The 22,986-nt window shown below is 45.1% G+C and overlaps 2 protein-coding genes across 3 annotated transcripts; one reads left to right on the top strand and one right to left on the bottom strand.

Moving 5' to 3' along the window:
• The first annotated feature begins 788 nt into the window (after positions 1 to 788).
• LOC103634999 (P-loop containing nucleoside triphosphate hydrolase superfamily protein) lies at positions 789 to 7,160 on the top strand. 2 transcript variants are annotated; one of them, XM_008657571.4, is made up of 15 exons: positions 789 to 1,375; positions 1,896 to 2,017; positions 2,101 to 2,189; positions 2,263 to 2,301; positions 2,541 to 2,634; positions 3,178 to 3,220; positions 3,330 to 3,430; positions 3,813 to 4,371; positions 4,443 to 4,530; positions 5,004 to 5,186; positions 5,301 to 5,869; positions 5,953 to 6,091; positions 6,259 to 6,327; positions 6,423 to 6,539; positions 6,670 to 7,160. In XM_008657571.4, exons 1-15 carry the CDS (start codon positions 1,161 to 1,163, stop codon positions 6,781 to 6,783), a joined length of 2,541 nt encoding a protein of 846 aa, XP_008655793.1. In that variant the 5' UTR covers positions 789 to 1,160; the 3' UTR covers positions 6,784 to 7,160. The 2 variants fall into 2 exon arrangements, 1 of the variants encoding a protein (XP_008655793.1); XR_557061.4 differs by having other exon boundaries at positions 934 to 1,375; positions 5,964 to 6,091.
• Positions 7,161 to 7,905: 745 nt separating this feature from the next.
• Positions 7,906 to 10,410, bottom strand: LOC101027215 (reticulon-like protein B1). Its single transcript, NM_001346553.1, has 5 exons — positions 10,039 to 10,410; positions 8,914 to 9,094; positions 8,654 to 8,795; positions 8,490 to 8,559; positions 7,906 to 8,390 (listed from the first exon to the last, which is right to left on the bottom strand). The coding sequence occupies exons 1-5, from the start codon at positions 10,316 to 10,318 to the stop codon at positions 8,224 to 8,226; spliced, it is 840 nt and encodes a 279-aa protein (NP_001333482.1). The 5' UTR covers positions 10,319 to 10,410; the 3' UTR covers positions 7,906 to 8,223.
• Positions 10,411 to 22,986: the final 12,576 nt, after the last annotated feature.

The raw sequence follows: 22,986 nt of genomic DNA, 5'->3' as shown, positions 1-22,986 counted from the left end.
CTCCAGTCCTTCTCAGGTTACGCTTACGCGTACAGTGTACATTGCTGCTAATCTGAGGGGCTTCTCTGCAAGATTGACGGGTGATTGGGGTCCACGGACGCGTTGTGATGGATATTTTTGTTTGGGCAGGCCACTTGGGTCCACGAAGCGCCCTGCATGGATGCCACGTAGCGTCTCAGCCACTCCTGCGCACACACGTAGCACCGGGTCGCAGTCCCCATGCTCCGGGCTAAAATAAAATAAGGGGTGACGTGGCCCAGCAACAGTCGTGACGAGATTGGCCTAGCCACAGTGGCCAACGTACATGTCGGATGTCGCTGCACAGGACCCTTTTGACAGATTGGCCTAGCCGTACAGTGGCTCCGCATGGGCGACGTACAGCAGCATGCGCATCAGCAAGCTGCGGCGGTGCCGGTGCGTGCACCTCTGGCCGCTGGCCGGTACGGCGGCCCCGGTGCGTGCATTACTGCATTGTGAACTGTGCGGTGCCGGCGGTGCATGGAATCGGGATGGACGTACATACACACGACACGACGCATGGTTTTCCTTTTGCACCCGGGCGACGCCGTACTACCATGGATTTTGATTCTTGAAAATTTAACAAAGTTTATGAAAGAAAAAAAAACATATTATAGACAGACAATGGAACGGGAAAATGGCCCCGGGGACCTATTCATGATTCCAACGATGCCAGGAGGTCCCGGGCGGAAGAATGCATGCGCATGCCACATCGCCTCGCCGCAGCCCGGGAAAGAAAAGGAAATGCCGTGCGTGTATCGATTCGCTACACCACACACACGTACGCAGGCCGCGTGCCGGCGCGCCATTGCACTGCACCACCAGCCTGCCTGTGCAGAGAGACGGAGGAGGAGACACACAGGGCAGCGACCAGCGAAGGACCGAGAAGCTAGCAACGGCAACGAGCAGAGGCCCGAGCCCGACACTTGCGCTCCGCTTCCCCCGCCCCCTCCGCCTCTCCCGTCTCTCCAGGCCGCCACCAACACCACACCACCACCCGTTGCCACGCTGCCGGCCGCCCACGCCTCGCGCCAGCCGATCCTTTCATTCCATCCTCCCTCCCTCCGCCCCCGCCTCCCAATTTTAGCCGCACGGCCGCCGCCGCCGCCGGCCGGCCGGAGAGCAGGAGCAGCTAGGCCGCCATGGAGGCGAAGAGCGTGGTCATGTCGGCGCTCGGGATCGGGATCGGCGTCGGCGTCGGCCTGGGCCTCGCGTCCGCGCCCTGGGCCGCCGGCGCCTCGGCCTCCTCCAGGGCCGCGGGGGTCACCGTCGACCGGGTGGAGCAGGACCTCCGCCGCCTCCTCGTCGACGGCGCCGACACCAAGGTCACCTTCGACGAGTTCCCGTACTACCTCAGGTTTAAGTTTCCTCCCGTCCCGCCTTATGTACGCGCTGCTCCCAATGATTCTGCACCAAGGAAACAACAGCGGCACGCACGTCAGTTCGTAGTTCCTTTCATGAGATGAGACTCTGCTCCAGCCTCCAGCTGCTGCGTCGTCGCCTTCCCTAGCTACTTCGGATCTGTCCCCTGCTAGTGCGATGTGCATGCTACATGATACGAGTAGACGAGCTTGCGCGTTCCCTGAATCAGAGAACAAATAAATAAAAAGTAGGAAAGGGTGCGCGTGCGTGTGATCTTCAGGCTCAGGACTCGTCAGCAAATGAACTCTGCCTCCGGTCGCTGTCGACGAACAAAACGATCAGTATACCTTGTTTCCAGTTTCTGGGTTCATAGGACAAGAGAAAGCGATAGAATTTTAGATGCAAAACAAGCAGATCTCGCAGGTGCCTTGGTGCAATAAGATGGCTGCAACCAAAGGTGGTGACAGAAATCGTTCCCTTTTCGACTCATCTTCTTCTCCGATTCCAATTCGCAGTGAGCAAACACGTGTTGTGCTGACGAGCGCTGCGTACGTCCACTTGAAGCAAGCAGATATTTCTAAGTACACCAGGAACCTTGCTCCAGCCAGCCGTACAATCCTGCTGTCAGGTCCTGCAGGTACAGTATCATCTTCGATTGGCACTCGCTCAGCCAATTTATTTCTGCATCACTGAACTAAGACCCAAGGTCCTGTTTTGAAGAGCTCTACCAGCAGATGCTTGCCAGGGCGCTTGCCCACTATTTTCAAGCAAAGTTGCTCTTGCTAGATCCTACTGATTTCCTTATAAAGGTCAGCTCCGCCAAAATGTGCTCCCTTCCTTCACAAACTATGTTGGTTTGTAACCAAGTGTCCTTCCTTACAGATCCATAGCAAATATGGCACAGGTGGCAGCACAGAGAAGGTAAGGCCTTCAAAACATTCTGACTTTCTGATGAGGTTAGCTTATCTTGTGACATGCCCATAGCGTCATCCAGATGTAGTTATTGTTACTAGAAATTACTGGTGCGTCGGCTTGTTTTTTCTTGATATGATAGCGTGCATATATCTGTGTATTGTTGCCGAGCTTGATCTTTTTGTTGCTTCACAGGTTCTCATGCCTTGATTAGTTGCTAACAGAAGAGCATTTTTTCTTCTTGTCAGACGGTTAAAAGATCAATCTCCGAGACGACGCTTGAACGTGTGTCGGGATTGCTTGGATCTCTTTCTATTCTTCCACAAAAGGAACAGCCCAAAGGTGACACCTGGGCATTTAGTAAATATTGTTTAGCTCTTCATTGTACTGTAGTATTTGGCTTGGTGCTCCAGTAGTCTACCTCAGGTTTTAAACTGTAGTGTACCTCATTTTTTAGCACATGCGTTTGACAGTTCACGTAGACCTGTAGATGGCATCTCCTTGGACAAGATGAAACATCTATCCTGGCGTGGCTATTACTCTGACTTCTCAAATTTGATAGCTCAAATAAATGGAATCATCCCATTACTGTGATTGTTAGTTATCTGAGAACCTGATTGTTTAGAGAGAGAAAAAGGTGTACATGTTTCTACTTTGACATAATCTCATCTGCTGTGTCGATTTTAAATTTTTTGCAAGGATAGATTTGGTTTCACTTAAAGTCTGTTAGTTGCTATTTATTCTGAATGGTACAGAAAAAATCCTCTTCCAGTGTAAAACTGAACTCACTTGCATGTATATTACTGAAGAATACAATAACTGAATGATTCTTATAGTTCATAAATGCATCTGCATATTTGTTAACTTACTTGGTGTTTATCTCAGGAACTATACGTAGACAAAGCAGCATGATGGATGTCAAATTAAGGTGGGAGAATAACAGACCTTTGTGCATTCTTTAAAAAATAAGCTTTAGTGAGCTTATTACAGAAACTACAATGCAGTTATTTTGTTCTCTTCTTTATGCAATTTTCCAGGAGTTCTGAGAGTATGAGCAACTTAACAAAGCTCAGAAGAAATGCATCTACTTCCTCTGATATGAGTAGCATGGCTTCGCAAGGACCTTCAACTAGTACAGGTCATAAGATGTTCTTTTGAAACACTTATAGTAGCACATGATTAAGAATTCATGTCACTGGGTAATATTCTTAGTTTTCCTGTATGCTATTTATGAGCAAACTGCAAGAATCATAACTATAGCATTAGATTGGGCCTTATTTAAAAAAAAAATCTCTTTAATATTGTGACCCATGCGCTTTTTCACAATATGTTTTTTTTCTGGAGATAACACTGCATATAGTTGAAAATAAGCAAACAAGAATATTTGAACTCAGTAAGCATGGAGGAAACATACAACTTGTTGCAGCTGTTACCTTCGTAATTCTTGCAGTCTTGCTGCATTGTTGATTTGATTTATAAATCTTTTCTGTTCTCATGGGCATGTTTTACAAAAAATGCAGCTCCTCTTAGGCGGTCAAGCAGTTGGACTTTTGATGAGAAAATTTTAGTGCAAGCATTGTACAAGGTTCTGCTTTCAGTGTCAAAGAAGTACCCAGTTGTACTCTATATAAGAGATGTTGAGAAGTTCCTTCACAAGTCCCCAAAAATGTATCTCCTGTTTGAGAAACTACTAAACAAGCTTGAAGGTCCAGTGTTAATCCTCGGATCAAGGATTGTAGATATGAACAGTGATGAGGAATCGGATGACAGATTGACTGTTCTGTTCCCATATAATATAGAAATCAAGCCACCTGAAAATGAAAACCACCTTGTAAGTTGGAACTCCCAATTAGAAGAAGACATGAAGATGATTCAGTTTCAAGATAACCGAAATCATATTATGGAAGTGCTTGCAGAAAATGATCTTGAATGTGATGATTTAGGTTCGATTTGCCTATCTGATACTATGTGCCTTAGCAAGTATATAGAGGAAATTGTGGTGTCTGCAGTTTCGTATCACTTGATGAATAACAAAGATCCAGAGTATCGAAATGGGAAATTAGTTCTATCCACAAAGAGGTTAGCAGATTAAAATAGTTTTTGTGGATCTTTTCATTTCTTCCTTGGTTTATGACTCTTCCATTGAACAGCTTGTCCCATGCATTGGAAATTTTTCAAGGCAACAAGATAAGTGATAAGGACAGCATGAAATTGGAAGCGACAGATGACGCCTTAAAGGTTTATTCAATTAATTTCCTCCTTGTCGATGTAATATTATAATTAATCAAGATATACACAGCTAGATGCACAAATTGATGAAAAATACATTGCTTACTCTTGTACTGACTTACATCACATATATATACAATTCTAAACATACACATGATGATAAAAAATTGTTACCCTTAATGCTACATTCTGATGAGTGGTTATTTGGTTTCCCTATGTGTTGAACAAGGCTACTAGATTGCCAATGATGCTATGACAAATTTTGCTGAGTGACCCATTTAAAAGATGACCAGTGGCTACAACAAAACAATGACATTCAGATTCATTTATTTAGACTTAAGAAAATAGCTAAGTTTGAATCATTTAGGCTCACCTTATATTTCTTAATATGAAGATGCCTAATTTCCTGGGTATTCTCGTTTCACTTGTCTGGAAACATTTAAAAAGTGTAAGTATTCACATACCATACATCAAATATATAGGCTGCTGAAAAGGCAACTGCTCCAACCACTGCAAAATCAGAAACAAAATCAGCAACATCACTGCCACCTGCTCGGGCTCCGGCTGCTGCTGCTGCTGCTCCCGCTAGTGCCCCTGCTCCTAGAATTGAGAGCAAAACAGAACTTGAAAAGAAGGATAATCCACCTCCAGTTGCAAAAGCACCGGTAATGTTATTCTAACTGAATCTTTCAGAAAATTGTTTTCTATGTGTGCCCTAGAGGAACTAATTTATCAATTGTCAGTCTGTAACTTGTACTTTTTTATTTTTCTTCCATTAGGAAGTAACACCCGATAATGAGTTTGAAAAGCGTATTAGACCAGAAGTGATACCTGCTAATGAAATTGGAGTTTCATTTGATGATATTGGTGCCTTGGATGATATCAAAGAATCCCTTCAAGAGCTTGTCATGCTTCCTCTAAGACGGCCTGACCTCTTCAAAGGCGGTCTTCTTAAACCCTGCAGAGGTATATTACTTTTTGGTCCTCCAGGAACAGGCAAGACTATGCTTGCCAAGGCTATAGCAAATGAAGCTCAAGCAAGTTTTATAAATGTCTCTATGTCAACTATCACATCGAAGTGGTTTGGTGAAGACGAAAAGAATGTCCGAGCATTGTTCACGTTAGCGGCTAAAGTATCACCAACCATCATTTTCGTCGATGAAGTTGATAGCATGCTTGGGCAGCGGAACAGAGCTGGAGAGCATGAGGCAATGAGGAAGATCAAGAATGAATTTATGACACACTGGGATGGCCTCTTGTCAAGACCGGATCAGAGAATTCTTGTTCTTGCTGCAACCAACCGGCCTTTCGATCTTGATGAGGCTATAATCCGTAGGTTCGAGCGAAGGTTTGTATATTTCACCCAAAATGCTAGTAACATTTATGCATCCCTCAATTTGTTCCCTGAGCTGTGTTCTCTTTAATTAACAGAATCATGGTAGGTCTGCCATCGATGGGAAGTCGGGAACTCATAATGCGGCGACTTCTGTCAAAGGAGAAAGTTGATGAAGGGCTGGACTTCAAGGAGCTAGCAACCATGACAGAAGGATATAGTGGAAGTGATCTCAAGGTCAGTAGCATGAAACATGAATGCGCACACATGCCCCCATGAAAAACAAAGGCACCATGCTCAACACCGATTTATTTTTCTGAGAATACGCAAGATAGTTGTGTATCTCTGTATTAAGAGCTAAAGTAGAGATCAATTATGCTCGACACTGAATTCTTCTTTAACAGAACCTGTGCACGACGGCAGCGTATCGCCCTGTGAGAGAGCTAATCCAGAAGGAAAGAAAGAAGGAGCTGGTAATCAAACCAAACCGCCAGCATATTAAGAATTTAACTCATGATGAATTGTGTGAATGAATTCACTATGCAATCTTTATCTTCAATCCCTTCAGGAGAAGCTGAAGTGTGAGAAAGGAGAAACTCCGTCGGATCCTCCGAAGAAGGAAAAGGAGGAGACCATCATTCTAAGGCCGCTGAACATGACAGATCTGAAAGAAGCAAAGAACCAGGTGAATCCATCCGCTTAGTCTTACCAAGTGGAATTTGAAACAATGTGGAAACAGATTAACACTTCTCAACTTGGGAAGTAAACTAATGACAGTTCAAAGTTGTTAATACTCTGTAAACTCTCAAATTCAGGTGGCTGCAAGTTTCGCTGCTGAAGGCGCCATAATGAGCGAGCTGAGGCAATGGAACGAGTTGTACGGTGAAGGCGGCTCCAGAAAGAAGCAGCAGTTGACATACTTCCTCTGAGCAATATGAAAATCAGGCGCAAAAATGTATGAACATAATTTGAGAAGTAGAGTAGAGCACAAAGCAGCCATGAGGAAATAGACCGAACATGTAATCGTGTATAAGAAGAACATGAGAAAAGGGTGCGTGTTAGGGGGACAAGGACAAGAAATCAGGCCGTAAAAGCCAGTATCTGGTGTAGGACAAGGAAGGACAGTTTTCATCTCCACCAAAATTCCAGTTTGCCTGTGCTGGTTGTTGTTGTATTACACTAATAATGGATCTGCGGTGTAGATCGCTCTTCTCTTCATCTTTTCCTGGTCGCATCATCCTTCTGTATATGTACAAACTGGTAGGTTGTGGCAACGAAAGGTTTTTAAAGCAGCTTATATATATCTTCTCCAAGACTCCAAACAAAATCTGTGAGCGTGGCAATGGATATTCTGTCTACAACTGTTCTGTTCTATTCTCATGTCTACGACCGTTTTCTGATCCGGAACATATCGAATGAAAACTCGTGCAAACCTACTAAAAAAGTTTTAAAAAATTCTAAAAAACCTACTAAAAAAGTTTTAAAAAATTCTAAAAAACCTACTAAAAAAGTTTTAAAAAATTCTAAAAAAATATGAATATACATCTGAGCTTACCTCATTTATATACAAAATTTCATGATTTATATACAAAATTTCATGGTCAAATTCATCTTACTCTAGCAATTACAAAAAAGATAAATTTTAGTATATCTGAACTATTACTGTTTGTTAAAAATTTATTTTTTTTTATAACGGCTAAAGTAAAAATGAATTTAACCATAAAATTATATATATATATATATATATATATATATATATATATATATATATATATATATATATATATATATATATATATATATATGAGGTAATCTCAGATGTACATTCATGTTTTTTCAGAATTTTTTAGACTTATTTTAGTAAGTTTGCACGAGATTTGCAAAAAACATGGTTTACATTAGATATGTTCCTTTTCTGATCACTCTGATCCTAAACAAAATAGATCGCTCGGATCCTAGATATTGAAATAAATTTTAACCCAAGAACCATGTTTCTGCCGTTTTCGTGTTGCCACTCTCAAGAAGCATGCTGTTACCTAAGCTCACCAAAAGAGCACAAAAACCATCAAATTCCAAACTGCATCGGTATCAAAAACAGTGTCTCAGGTACAGTCTTGGCATGACATCTTACAACACAGATCAAAATCAAACAGCACTACCGAAAAACCGTATGCTGTGTATGCATCGCTGATGAAGGGTAAAGCTAGCAATTCGGCTACTCCCATCAAATATCAAACAAAAAGCAGCCATACACAACACGATGCATAGGTGGCAAATTGGCGCTTCATACCCACAAGCGCTGTCTCCTGATGAGACTCAAACCGATTGCTACCATTCCCTACTGAGAGCCAAACCTCGAATCACTTCTTCTAGTGCTTCTTGTCTTTCGCGGGACCCCTTGGTACTTTGCTCAGAACCTTCTCATCGAACACGGCGTACTGCTTCTTAATCTCAACCCACCCCTTCTCGCCATAGGTGTCAATCTGATCCTCATACTTCTCATACAGGACAGGTACTGTGTGCAGCACCACAAACACTGTTTTGCATAAGAGGAAGACGATCCAGTGTCAGCCAATCAGATACATACAAGAGTGGTTAAAAACAAGGCTCTTCCTAAGTTGCTTGGATCCCTTACCAATGTAGACTAAGGTCAATAAGTTGCAGCAACTTCCAAGGACAGAAAGCAACCAAAGCCCAGCAATAACCTAAATTTTCCAATAGAGAAAAAAATGAGGCAAGTGTAGCTTGATTGCTGTACAAACCATTGTACATCATAGGCAAATGACACAGTGGGCATACCATTAGGAACTTCTTAATGTCCCGGCCAAGAGCAATTCGGCGGAGATTAGCAAAGGCCCTGTTGATCTCATAACGAGTGGATACCGCAATGTTGACAACTAAATCTTCAGGAATGACCACCTCTGGGATCTTTGGGGGAGACCTGAATTGATGGGCAGAATTTCACATCATGAAATTAGCCTATGCCCATCTAACTAGCAATGGACAAACTTGTATGTTTTATAGTTTGAGCAGTTTATGATACTGAGGTGATCTCTTACTTGTGGATAAACGATGAAGCATTAGACCAGAGAAAGAGAACACCCAGAGAGAATATGAGACCATGGCAAACAAAAGTAAGAAGATGGTAGCCAAGCAATTCAAATAGGATCCAGATTGCTGTGGCTCCACCAAGTACTCCGGCGGAGATGTTCCTGTTCCTCCACAGGAACACATCAGCAGCTGCAAAATAGAGAAGAGTAATGAGTAAGGTAGGTAAAATGACAGACGATCAGGTATTTAGGTCTCAGTGTCTCACAATTGACATTACACCAATCAAGTCTATCAATCATCAAGCTTAAGGCAGGAGAATATCAGCTCTAGACACAAACCGATGATGCTTGTTGTCATTTGGTTACATTAAAGGCATATAATCAGGCACAACAACACGCGCAAGCATCACAGTCTCCCTAAACGAAAACCTTTCATTTCAGAGTAGATAAGGTAGTATCAAACAGCTCTAACGAAAAGACATTTACTGAGATAAACATAACATGAAGGCTACCAGATATTTCTTTTGCAAACAAACTTCAAATCTCCACGGTTTCATAATCTTAATTCAAAGCAACCAAAAGGGCCCTTCAGCATTGATCCATAGACAAATATATATATCGGCTCTGATATGCGCTTGCAGATAATAGGTTCCGACTATGGTAAACACGAGAGACCAGATGTATTCAAAAGTTTAATAGCAGTATGGCAGTTACAGAAACGCCACCAGCATTCGTGTGGGGTGTGGTAGACCAGACACTGCAAAGATACTGTATGCCTCAGCTCAGACGAGCTTGGCAGTGAATAATAGCATTCACAGGCACAGCATGCAGATCGGATAAGTACCGGCGTGCAGTGACTTGCATTGGTCAGATTTGAAGCAAGCATAGAGTAACCAAGCAGACTAGTCGCCTACATTTGCCGGGATCAGGTAAGACCCCAATCTGCGGGACTGCACTGACCGATCTAAAGGACCGGTTCCTTCCTAAAGCCCTAGCTAGTCCCATCCCATAAAACGTAAGCGATCAGATCTAGTAGTCCGCAACCCACCCAAGCACCTCAGCAGATCCGATCTAGCGATTTCAAGCCAAAAGCAAGCACCAACCGGAGCGTGGGAGTGGGAAACAGAGCCATACGCTTGCCTCCACCAAGCGCCTTGTGGATGGGCTGCTCGCGGCCGAAGAGGCGGAACACCTTGGCCTTGGCCTCGGCGGCCGCCGTGGCGGTGGAGTCGGAGAATGAGGGCTGCTTGACCTCGTCGGTGGGCGGCGCCGAGGGGTGGGGCGGCTCGTCTCTGTCGGAGTCCGAGGACGAGGAGTCGCCCTTGCCGCCGCCGACGTGGAGCTTGTCGGCGAGCTTCTCCATCAGGGACTCGTGCTTGGGGCTCGCGCCGCCTTCCTGCGGCTGCTCCGCCATGCTGGAACTGGAACGGAACGAACGGGATTGGAAGAAACCCTCGCGGTGATTGCTGCGGGGGACACGACACGGGAAAGGCGGAGGAGAGGTCTGGTCGCGCTGCGAATTTGTAGGCGCGCAAGGGGTTTGCAGCTGATGGGGGACATCGAGAACGTCAGATTTGGATTGGACGGTCGAAATGGAAGGCGGGCTGGACGCCTGGACGCCGGAGTGGTACGTGGAAAGGTAGACGGAATCAACGTGGAAGGGGGCATGCCATGCCAATACCAATCACAGCACCTCACATTTACTCTCGACTGTATAGTTACAATATTAGATTGTTCGTGCGTTGTGACGGCTCACAACAATACTTATATAAATTATCCATAAAAAAATCTCAAGATTTTTTATTGATTGTCTCCACTTTCCGTATAATATTTTTTATTTAGCTAACTGATGTTGTTGTTTACTTCATCTAATATATGTTGGTACAACACGGCCAATAAAGAGAGCGATTAGAAGAAAGTTCATAACGACTGACTGAACAAATAGAGATTATAAAATGACATAATTCCACCATACAGAGATCAAATAAGAGTAAATTTGTGAGCTCAAGTTTCTAAAATAAGTCATATGACCTCAAATTTATAAAAAAGATAGATCAAAATATGGAGTGGTTCCTAAAGTCAGGCATCAATAAAAACTGGATGCGCTCCAAACAAATTATGATACTTCGTAGCAATTACTAACGTTTAAAACCAACAAATAACTTTTCCTTTTACTGTTAGAGCATCTCCAAGAGACTAGCTAAATAGCTCGTCAAGGTAAATTTTAGCTATTCGACAACAAAATAACTCTCCAGCAGACTAGCTATCTGGCTCGTCAAGCTATCCGACTCTCCAAATTAGCTCTCTCACTAGCTAAATTTGGCTAGCCACCTGACTAGCCAAACTAGATAGATAATCTGTTGGAGTGGAGATGCTACAAATAGAGTGTAATCTTTATGATAAGGTAAATAGAGAGTAAAAAATGAAGAGTCTTTTGGAGATGCTCTTAGCGTGACAAATCATTGCTGCTCCATCCAATTCAGCAACCTCAAACACCATGGAGTCAATTGCGCCAATGTGGTCTCAGAAACGACCTAATACATGCAAGATCCAAGAACACAAGGGACGAGCACCCTGTGGTAGTGCTCACATGGATCTCCAAATCCTAACACATATTTTGCAGGATCCATGAGCCATCATAAGAAGAACACAAACCACATGCAGACAATAAATAAAGTATTAACATACCCAAATTATGCTCAGACCTTAGTACAACAAAAAAACTAACGCCCAAAACAACAGAGGAACAACACAATAATTTTTGCAATGATAGAAGTATGGGTGACTCGTACATAGAAGTGGTAGAAGCATACCGAGTCGACACCGTGGTAAGGGAAAGGATATTTAGAAAAGCGATGTCGAGCCATCAAACGGGTACCATAGGCAACAAATCAGGGACCCCTCATCCCTCACCTCACCCACTTCCAAGGTTTCGTAGAGCACGAAGGGAAGGGAAGAGGCGAGCATACCTGTTCGTTGGCGGAGAAGGACACGACGAAGACCTAGACATCTGGATGCGACATAGGTAGTATAACGCTAGATATATATAGGGAGAGAGCACATAAGCGGGAAAAAAAAGTCCAGCCGGAGCAACTCCAAACCAAGAGGCACACGCACCAGGCATCGGTCTGAGAAGGGCGAGAGAATGCGAGTGCCTTCCCAGCCCTAAACCCGTTGAGGCGACACAATACCACCACCGACTCTAGCATATGCTGACTGCTGCCGCGCTATGGGTCTTGGTTGTCCAATATCTCAGACCTGGACTCATCATCGACAAGATAATCTAAGCGTGACAGGCGCCACCGTGTCCTCTCGGCGGTACGCATGGAGAAAGGCCAGGATCAATACTGACTCGCCTGTACCCGCGTCGACGAGTGTCGGTCGTCTCGCGGATGCGACCATGGGCGGGGTAGCAGGTTGGGGAGGGAAAATAGGCGAAGGTCGGAAAGACAAACATGACATCCAAGGTGCGTTCATGTTGTGAAATGTCCTCGTGGACGTGCAATAGCCACTGCGTAGGTCAGTGTCGAGACAGGTGTCAGACGAATACGGGAAGGAGGCGCCTGCTCCCACGCCCTCTGTCAAGAATGGGGTGGCGCAGAGGTAGAGGCATGAGAGGAGAGAGAAAAGAAGCAAGATAACGAACGAGGTGGCAGCAACTGAGGTGAGAACCATCATTATCGTGCAGAGGTATAGATGGCCAAATGTGTCATGTCTGGCGGGGCGGCTCAGGGGATGGCCCATTTAATAGTGTCTGGGCCAGCCCACCACGAGCATCGTGTCGTGCTTGGGCCACAGTCTTGGCCCGTAGTGCTGGCCCGACCTGGGGATGGCCCATTTAATAGTGTCTGGGCCAACCCACCATGAGCATCGTGCCGAGCTTGGGCCACAGTCTTGGCCCGTAGTGCTGGCCCGGCCCGGCACGATTATATTTTTTACTTTACAAAAAATCGTATATACATACGTACAATTTATATTCAATATTAAAAACACATGAACATGATGTTCTACTGGTTAGGCGACTTCACCCAGTACCTCCTGCCCTTTTTCCATTAGGGCGTGGGTTCGAACCGCACGTCCTGTATCGATTTTTAACATTTTACGGGCTAACGGGCCGGGCCGGCACGGTCATCAGGCTGGCATGCCATGCCTAGGCCCGGGCCGCCCATTTGGCCATCTATATATGGAGGTGTGGTTTGGGACGTAGAGGTTGATTGCGCGGAGGGGACACCTGAGCATGTTGTTCTACTGGTTAGATGACTTCTTCCATCAGGGTGTGGGTTTGAACCCCACATCTTGCACCGCTTTTAACATTTTACGTTGATTTAACCAAATGTCCGAACGGACTAACTGGTTGGTCCGACATGGTCAGCAGGCTGACGTGCCATGCATGGGCCAGAGCTGTGGCCCGCGGGTGTCGGGCCTAACAGACCTGTGTCGGCCCGCCCGTTTGGTCATCTATACGTAGAGGTGTGGTTTAGGACGTGGAGGTTGTTTACGCGAAGGGGACGATGTGCAGCAAGTTAATTTAAAATAGATGTGGGGTTATTTACAAAAAGATGACGTGAAACGACCATCGCAACTGATGCTTTAATATAGTAGAGATAGAGACAAAGATAAAGATAGAGATTTATTGTGAAATGTAAATATAACAATTACGGTACGATGTACTTTTATTGGAAGATGTTTGAAAAAAGTTCTAAGGCCCTATTTGGCAATTTTGCAAACCATAGTATTACAATACCGGTATTGACATGGTACCATATGGCCGGCGGCCTTGATGACAGACATCGTAGTGGTCGAGGGAGGAGGAGAGCGGAGGGGTTGGAGCACTACCGAAATCCAGGCCTTTGCTGAGTGCCAGGAGCTTTGCCGAGTGCTTTTTGTCGGGCACTCGGCAAAGCAGCCTTTGCCGAGAGCCGCACTCGGCAAAGTCCTGCTCTCGGTAACGAGCTCGTTTACTGAGTGTAGGACTCTCGGCACAGAAATACACTCGGCAAAGTAGTGTTTGCCGAGTGCCGAACGCTCGGCGAAGGTGGTGCTCGGCAAAGGGCCGTCAGCGGCCGTCTAGAGCTGACGTCCGTTAACCTTTGCCGAGGGCCGAGAGTTGGTACTCGGCAAAGAAGATTCTTTACCGAGTGTCAACCAGCTGACACTCGGCAAAGCTGAGAGCACCTAGAGGGGGGGTGAATAGGTGATCCTGTAAAACTTAAACTTTAATGCCACAAAACTTAGTTAGGAGTTAGCACAATAAAGCCAAGTGGCTAGATAAGAGTCTTTGCACGACACTATAACCACAAGAAGATCAAACACAGATGGACACAGTGGTTTATCCCGTGGTTCGGCCAAGTTCAACACTTGCCTACTCCACGTTGTGGCGTCCCAAAGGACGAGGGTTGCAATCAACCCCTCTCAAGTGGTCCAAAGACCCACTTGAATACCACGGTGTTTTGCTTTGTTTTACTATATCCCGTTTGCGAGGAATCTCCACAACTTGGAGCCTCTCGCCCTTACACTTTGATTTTCACAAAGAAGCACGGAGTAAGGAAGGGATGAGCAACGCACACAAGACACGAAATCAGAGTATCAAACACGCACACAAGTCGCAGCAAGAGCTCACAACACAACCCGGTGAGCTCACAACTCAAATGGAGCTCTAGTTGCTATCACAAAGAATCAAATGCGCGGAATCGAAGTCTTGGTGCTTAGGAATGCTTAGAGAATGCTTGGTGTACTCCTCCATGCGCCTAGGGGTCCCTTTGATAGCCCCAAGGCAGCTAGGAGCCGTTGAGAGCATTCCAGGAAGGCAATCCTTGCCTTCTGTCGCCTGGCGCACCGGACAGTCCGGTGCACCACCGGACACTGTCCAGTGCGGATCTCCTTCATTATTTGGCGAAGCCGACCGTTGCAGATTCCTAGCCGTTGGCGCACCGGACACTGTCCGGTGCACATCGGACAGTCCGGTGCTCCTTCTGACCGTTGGCTCTTGCCACGCGTCACGCGCGGATTCCGCGGCCGACCATTGGCCCGGCCGACTGTTGGCTCACCGGACAGTCCGGTGATTTATAGTCGTACGCCGCCGTCGAAGTCCCGAGAGCAGCCAGTTCGCCAGAGCCAACCTGGCGCACCGGACACTGTCCGGTGCACCCAGACTGAGCAGACTTTTGGCTGCTTCGAGCCACTCTTTTTCAATTGCATTTTCTCTGATTCTAACACTTAGACAAACATGTTAGTACACAAAAACCAATGTACTAAGTCTAGAATCATAGCTTTGTATTGATTTGCACCTTATCCATCATTTGACATAGTTTATCACTTAAGCACTTGTGTTGGACACTAAATCACCAAAATACTTAGAAATGGCCCAAGGGCACATTTCCCTTTCAATCTCCCCCTTTTTGGTGATTTATGCCAACACAATATAAAACAACTAAAAGAAGTGCAACATCAATGCAAATGAAAACTCAAATTTGTTTTGATTCAAATTTGGCATATATGGATCATTCTTTGCCACCACTTGGTTTGTTTTTGCAAATCAAATTCAATTTCCTATCTCTAAGTCAAACACACTTGTTGAGATATAAAGAGAGTTGTTCCAAGAGAAATTGATCAAAGATTCAAAAACTCCCCCTTTTTCCCATAATCAACCACTCTCCCCACACGAGGCCAACTTTTGACAAATAAGAGATTTTTGCCAAATCAAAAACTCTATTCTACTATTTTCAAAATTCTCAAGTGATAGCTGATCCATTTGTTGCTTTGGCCTTATTTTCTCCCCCTTTGGCATCAAGCACCAAAACGGGATCAATCTTGGCCCTTTAACCCCAGTGCCTCACCAAAATCTTCACCTTAGAGTAAAAAGGCAATAAGAGTACAAGGATGAACTTGGAATTAGTTACTATTTCATCGGAGTGCAGTGGAAGTCTTGCATGGTCCAAGTCCACCTTTTCCCTTTCAAACCTCCTTTGAGACTAAATTAAGCAAACTCAAGCACACAGTTAGTCTCAAAGGGTCAAGTTGTAGCACATCTCCCCCTAAATATGTGCAACACTTGCAAATGGGCGTGTGAGGTCCGGGGAGTGCTTGTACAACTTGAGCACCATAGATGAACAACAAAATGCTTAAGAAACATGATCAAGGCATAAAACACATGTATGCTACAAATCAATCCAGGTTCCGCGAATCTAAGACATTTAGCTCACTACGCAACCTGCAAAAGGTCTTCTCATCTAGAGGCTTGGTAAAGATATCGGCTAGCTGGTTCTCGGTGCTAACATGAAACACTTCGATATCTCCCTTTTGCTGGTGGTCTCTCAAAAAGTGATGTCGGATGTCTATGTGCTTTGTGCGGCTGTGTTCAACAGGATTATCCGCTATTCGGATAGCACTCTCATTATCACATAGGAGTGGGACTTTGCTCAGATTGTAGCCAAAGTCCCTGAGGGTTTGCCTCATCCAAAGTAGTTGCGTGCAACACTGTCCTACGGCAACGTACTCGGCCTCAGCGGTGGATAGGGCAACAGAAGTTTGTTTCTTAGAACTCCATGACACCAGGGACCTTCCTAAGAATTGGCACGTCCCCGATGTACTCTTCCTATCGACCTTACATCCAGCATAATCGGAGTCTAAGTATCCAATTAAGTCAAAGGTAGACCCCTTTGGATACCAGATCCCGAAGCAAGGCGTAGCGACTAAATATCTAAGAATTCGCTTCACCGCCACTAAGTGACATTCCCTTGGATCGGATTGAAATCTAGCACACATGCATACGCTAAGCATAATATCCGGTCTACTAGCACATAAATAAAGTAAAGACCCTATCATGGACCGGTATGCTTTTTGATCAACGGACTTACCTCCTTTGTTGAGGTCGGTGTGTCCGTCGGTTCCCATTGGAGTCTTTGCGGGCTTGGCGTCCTTCATCCCAAACCGCTTGATCAAGTCTTGCGTGTACTTCATTGGGAGATGAAGGTCCCATCCTTGAGTTGCTTCACTTGGAACCCAAGGAAATAGCTTAACTCGCCCATCATCGACATCTCAAACTTTTGAGTCATCACCCTGCTAAACTCTTCACAAGACTTTTGGTTAGTAGAACCAAATATTATGTCATCGACATAAATTTGGCACACAAAAAGATCACCATCACATGTCTTAGTAAAAAGAGTTGGATCGACTTTCCCAACCTTGAAAGCATTAGCAATTAAAAAGTCTCTAAGGCATTCATACCATGCTCTTGGGGCTTGCTTAAGTCCATAGAGCGCCTTAGAGAGCTTACACACGTGGTCGGGGTACCGTTCATCCTCGAAGCCAGGGGGTTGCTCTACGTACACCTCCTCCTTGATTGGCCCGTTGAGGAAAGCGCTCTTCACATCCATTTGGAACAACCTAAAAGAATGGTGAGCGGCATATGCTAGCAAAATACGAATGGACTCTAGCCTAGCCACAGGAGCAAAAGTCTCCTCAAAGTCCAAACCTGTGACTTGGGCATAACCTTTTGCCACAAGTCGTGCCTTGTTCCTTGTCACCACCCCGTGCTCGTCTTGTTTGTTGCGGAACACCCACTTGGTTCCCACAACATTTTGCTTGGGATGAGGCACCAGTGTCCAAACTTCATTTCTCTTGAAGTTGTTGAGCTCCTCCTGCATGGCCAACACCCAGTCTGGATCTAGCAAGGCCTCCTCTACCCTGAAAGGCTCAATAGAAGAGACAAAAGAGTAATGCTCACAAAAATTAACTAATCGAGACCGAGTAGTTACTCCCTTGCTAATGTCACCCAAAATCTGGTCGACGGGATGATCCCTTTGAATCATCGCTCGGACTTGAGTTGGAGGTGCCGGTTGTGCTTCTTCCTCCATTACATGATCATCTTGTGCTCCCCCTTGATCATACGCCTCCTCTTGATTAACCTGTTCATCGTATTGAGTTGGGGGATGCACCATTGTTGAGGAAGAAGGTTGATCTTGCTCCTTTTGTTCCAGTGGCCTCACATCTCCAATCGCCATGGTACGCATTGCGGCCGTTGGAATGTCTTCTTCATCTACATCATCAAGATCAACAACTTGCTCTCTTGGAGAGCCATTAGTCTCAACAAATACAACGTCGCTAGAGACTTCAACCAAACCCGATGATTTGTTGAAGACCCTATACGCCTTTGTATTTGAGTCATAACCTAACAAAAACCCTTCTACCGCTTTGGGAGCAAATTTGGAATTCCTACCTTTCTTCACTAGAATGTAGCATTTACTCCCAAAAACTCGGAAATACGAAACATTGGGTTTGTTACCGGTTAGTAACTCATACGAAGTCTTCTTGAGGAGGCGATGAAGGTAGACCCGATTGATGGCGTGACAAGCCGTGTTCATGGCTTCCGACCAAAAGCGCTCAGGGGTCTTGAACTCTCCAAGCATCGTCCTCGCCATGTCTATAAGCGTCCTGTTCTTCCTCTCTACCACACCATTTTGCTGTGGTGTGTAGAGAGCGGAGAACTCGTGCTTGATTCCTTCCTCCTCAAGATACTCCTCCACTTTAAGGTTCTTGAATTCGGACCCATTATCGCTCCTTATCGTCTTCACCTTGAGCTCAAACTCGTTTTGAGCTCTCCTTAGGAAGCACTTGAGGGTCCCTTGGGTTTCAGATTTATCCTGTAAAAAGAATACCCAAGTGAAGCGGGAAAAATCATCAACTATAACAAGACCATACTTACTTCCTCCTATGCTTAGATAGGCGACGGGTCCGAAGAGGTCCATATGAAGTAACTCCAGGGGTCTTGATGTTGTCAACACATTCTTGGCATGATGAGAGCTTCCCACCTATTTCCCTGCTTGACAAGCTGCACAAGGTCTATCTTTTTCGAAAGTAACATTAGTTAGACCTATCACGTGTTCTCCCTTTAGAAGCTTGTGAAGGTTCTTCATCCCCACATGTGCTAAGCGGCAATGCCACAGCCAGCCCATGCTAGTCTTAGCAATTAAGCATGCATCTAGACCGGCCTCCCCTTTTGCAAAATCAACTAAATAGAGTTTGTCGTCTAGTACACCCTTAAAAGCTAATGAGCCATCACTTCTTCTAAAGACAGACACATCTACATTTGTGAATAGACAATTATATCCCATATTACATAATTGACTTACGGATAACAAATTATATCCAAGCGACTCTACTAAGAATACATTAGAAATAGAGTGCTCATTTGAGATTGCAATCTTGCCTAAGCCTTTAACCTTGCCTTGATTCCCGTCACCGAATATGATTGAATCTTGAGAATCTTTATTCTTGACGTAGGAGGTGAACATCTTCTTCTCCCCCGTCATGTGGTTTGTGCATCCGCTGTCGATAATCCAGCTTGATCCCCCGGATGCATAAACCTGCAAGGCAAATTTAGGCTTGGGTCTTAGGTACCCAACTCTTGTTGGGTCCTACAAGGTTAGTGACAATATCCTTAGGGATCCAAATGCAAGTTTTATCTCCCTTGCATTTTGCCCCTAGTTTCCTAGCAATCACTTTCCTATCCTTTCTACAAATCGCAAATGAAGCATTGCAAGCATGATAAATTGTAGAAGGTTCATTTATTATTTTCCTAGAAACATGAACAACATTTCTTCTAGGCATGTGATTAATAACATTTCTCCTAGCTAAATTTCTATCATGCATAGTAGAAGAGCTAGAAGCAACCGTGGCATGAGTATCAAAAGCATCATAACTTCTATAAACATTTCTAGAATGTCTCCTATCATGATACATGAAGGCATGGTTCTTTTGAGCACTACTAGCCATAGGGGCCTTCCCTTTCTCCTTGGTGGAGATGGAAGCCTTATGGCTTGTTAAGTTCTTGACTTCCCTCTTGAAGCCAAGACCATCCTTAATTGAGGGGTGTCTACCAATCGTGTAGGCATCCCTTGCAAATTTTAGCTTGTCAAATTCACTCTTGCTAGTCTTAAGTTGGGCATTGAGACTAGCCACTTCATCATTTAATTTAGAAATGCAGACTAGGTGTTCACTACAAGCATCAACATTAAAATCTTTGCACCTATTGCAAATCATAACATGTTCTACACAAGATTTAGATTTATTTGCTACTTCTAGTTTAGCATTTAAATCATCATTAACACCTTTTAAAGTAGAAATGGTTTCATGACAAGTAGATAGTTCACAAGAAAGCATTTCATTCCTTTTAACTTCTAGAGCAAGAGACTTTTGTGCACTAACAAATTTATCATGCTCTTCATATAAAAGGTCATCTTGTTTTTCTAGTAATCTATTCTTATCATTCAAAGCATCAATCAATTCATTAATCTTATCAATCTTAGTTCTATCTAAGCCCTTGAATAAGCATGAATAGTCTATTTCATCATCATCACTAGACTCATCCTCACTTGAAGAAGCATAAGTAGCATTGTTTCGAGTACATACCTTCTTCTCCTTTGCCATGAGGCATGTGTGATGCTCTTTAGGGAAGAGGGATGACTTGTTGAAGGCGGTGGCGGCGAGTCCTTCGTTGTTGGAGTCGGACGAGGGGCAATCCGAATCCCACTCCTTTCCAAGATGTGTCTCGCCCTTCGCCTTTGTGTAGTTCTTCTTCTTTTCCCACTTTCCACTCTTCTTTTCCTGGTCACTATCATTATCGGGACAATTAGCGATAAAATGACCAATCTTACCACATTTGAAGCAGGAGCGCTTCCCCTTCGTCTTGTTCTTGTTGGGGTGCTCCTTGCGACCCTTTAGCGCCGTCTTGAACCGCTTGATGATAAGGGCCATTTCTTCCTCATTGAGCCCGGCCGCCTCAACTTGCGCCACCTTGCTAGGTAGCGCCTCCTTGCTCCTTGTTGCTTTGAGAGCAACGGTTTGAGGCTCGTGAATTGGGCTATTCAACGCATCATCCACGTATCTCGCTTCCTTGATCATCATCCGCCCGCTTACAAATTTCCCAAGAATTTCTTCGGGCGACATCTTGGTGTACTTAGGATTTTCACGAATATTGTTTACCAGATGTGGATCAAGTACAGTAAAGGACCTTAGCATTAGGCGGACGACGTCGTGGTCCATCCATCGCGTGCTTCCATAGCTCCTTATTTTGTTGACGAGGGTCTTGAGCCTGTTGTACATCTGGGTTGGCTCCTCCCCTCTTATCATCGTGAATCTCCCGAGTTCGCCTTCCACCAACTCCATCTTGGTGAGCATGGTGACGTCATTCCCTTCATGTGAGATCTTGAGGGTGTCCCAGATCTGCTTAGCATTGTCCAAGCCGCTCACCTTATGATACTCGTCCCTGCACAATGAGGCTAACAACACAGTAGTAGCTTGTGCATTTTTATGAATCTGTTCATTGATAAACAAAGGACTATCCGAGCTATCAAATTTCATTCCACTCTACTATTTCCCATATACTAGGATGGAGAGAGAATAAGTGACTACGCATTTTGTGACTCCAAAATCCGTAGTCCTCTCCATCAAAATGAGGAGGTTTACCAAGTGGAATGGAAAGTAAGTGAGCATTGGTACTTTGAGGAATACGAGAATAATCAAAAGAGAAGTTTGAATTAACTGTCTTCTTTTTTTCATAGTCGTTGTCGTCGTCCTTTTGGGAAGAAGAGGACTCGTCGCTGTCGTCGTAGTAGACGATCTCCTTGATGCGCCTTGTCTTCTTCTTCTTCCCATCTTTTCGTTTATGGCCCGAGCCCGAGTCGGTAGGCTTGTCATCTTTAGGCTCGTTGACAAAGGACTCCTTCTCCTTATCATTGATCACAATCCCCTTGCCCTTAGGATCCATATCTTCGGGCGATTAGTCCCTTTCTTGAAGAGAACGGCTCTGATACCAATTGAGAGCACCTAGAGGGGGGGTGAATAGGTGATCCTGTAAAACTTAAACTTTAATGCCACAAAACTTAGTTAGGAGTTAGCACAATAAAGCCAAGTGGCTAGATAAGAGTCTTTGCACGACACTATAACCACAAGAAGATCAAACACAGATGGACACAGTGGTTTATCCCGTGGTTCGGCCAAGTTCAACACTTGCCTACTCCACGTTGTGGCGTCCCAATGGACGAGGGTTGCAATCAACCCCTCTCAAGCGGTCCAAAGACCCACTTGAACACCACGGTGTTTTGCTTTGTTTTACTATATCCCGTTTGCGAGGAATCCCACAACTTGGAGCCTCTCGCCCTTACACTTTGATTTTCACAAAGAAGCACGGAGTAAGGAAGGGATGAGCAACACACACAAGACACGAAATCAGAGTATCAAACACGCACACAAGTCGCAGCAAGAGCTCACAACACAACCCGGTGAGTTCACAACTCAAATGGAGCTCTAGTTGCTATCACAAAGAATCAAATGCGCGGAATCGAAGTCTTGGTGCTTAGGAATGCTTAGAGAATGTTTGGTGTACTCCTCCATGCGCCTAGGGGTCCCTTTTATAGCCCCAAGGCAGCTAGGAGCCGTTGAGAGCATTCCAGGAAGGTAATCCTTGCCTTCTGTCGCCTGGCGCACCGGACAGTCCGGTGCACCACCGGACACTGTCCGGTGCGGATCTCCTTCCTTATTTGGCGAAGCCGACCGTTGCAGATTCCTAGCCGTTGGCGCACCGGACACAGTCCGGTGCACACCGGACAGTCCGGTGCTCCTTCTGACCGTTGGCTCTTGCCACGCGTCACGCACGGATTCCGCGGCCGACTGTTGGCTCACCGGACAGTCCGGTGCACCACCGGACAGTCCGGTGATTTATAGCCGTACGCCGCCGTCGAAGTCCCGAGAGCAGCCAGTTCGCTAGAGCCAGCCTGGCGCACCGGACACTGTCCGGTGCACCACCGGACGGTCCGGTGCACCCAGACTGAGCAGACTCTTGGCTGCTTCAAGCCACTCTTTTTCAATTGCATTTTCTCTGATTCTAACACTTAGACAAACATGTTAGTACACAAAAACCAATGTACTTAGTCTAGAATCATACATTTGTATTGGTTTGCACCTTATCCATCATTTGACATAGTTTATCACTTAAGCACTTGTGTTGGACACTAAATCACCAAAATACTTAGAAATGGCCTAAGGGCACATTTCCCTTTCAAAATCCATATTTACTGAGTGTCT

Source organism: Zea mays, chromosome 8 (genome assembly GCF_902167145.1).
Source record: "Zea mays cultivar B73 chromosome 8, Zm-B73-REFERENCE-NAM-5.0, whole genome shotgun sequence".
Lineage (NCBI taxonomy): Eukaryota > Viridiplantae > Streptophyta > Magnoliopsida > Poales > Poaceae > Zea > Zea mays.
The sequence above is the reverse complement of the archived record's forward strand: the minus strand, read 5'-3'. Positions and strand labels throughout refer to the sequence as shown.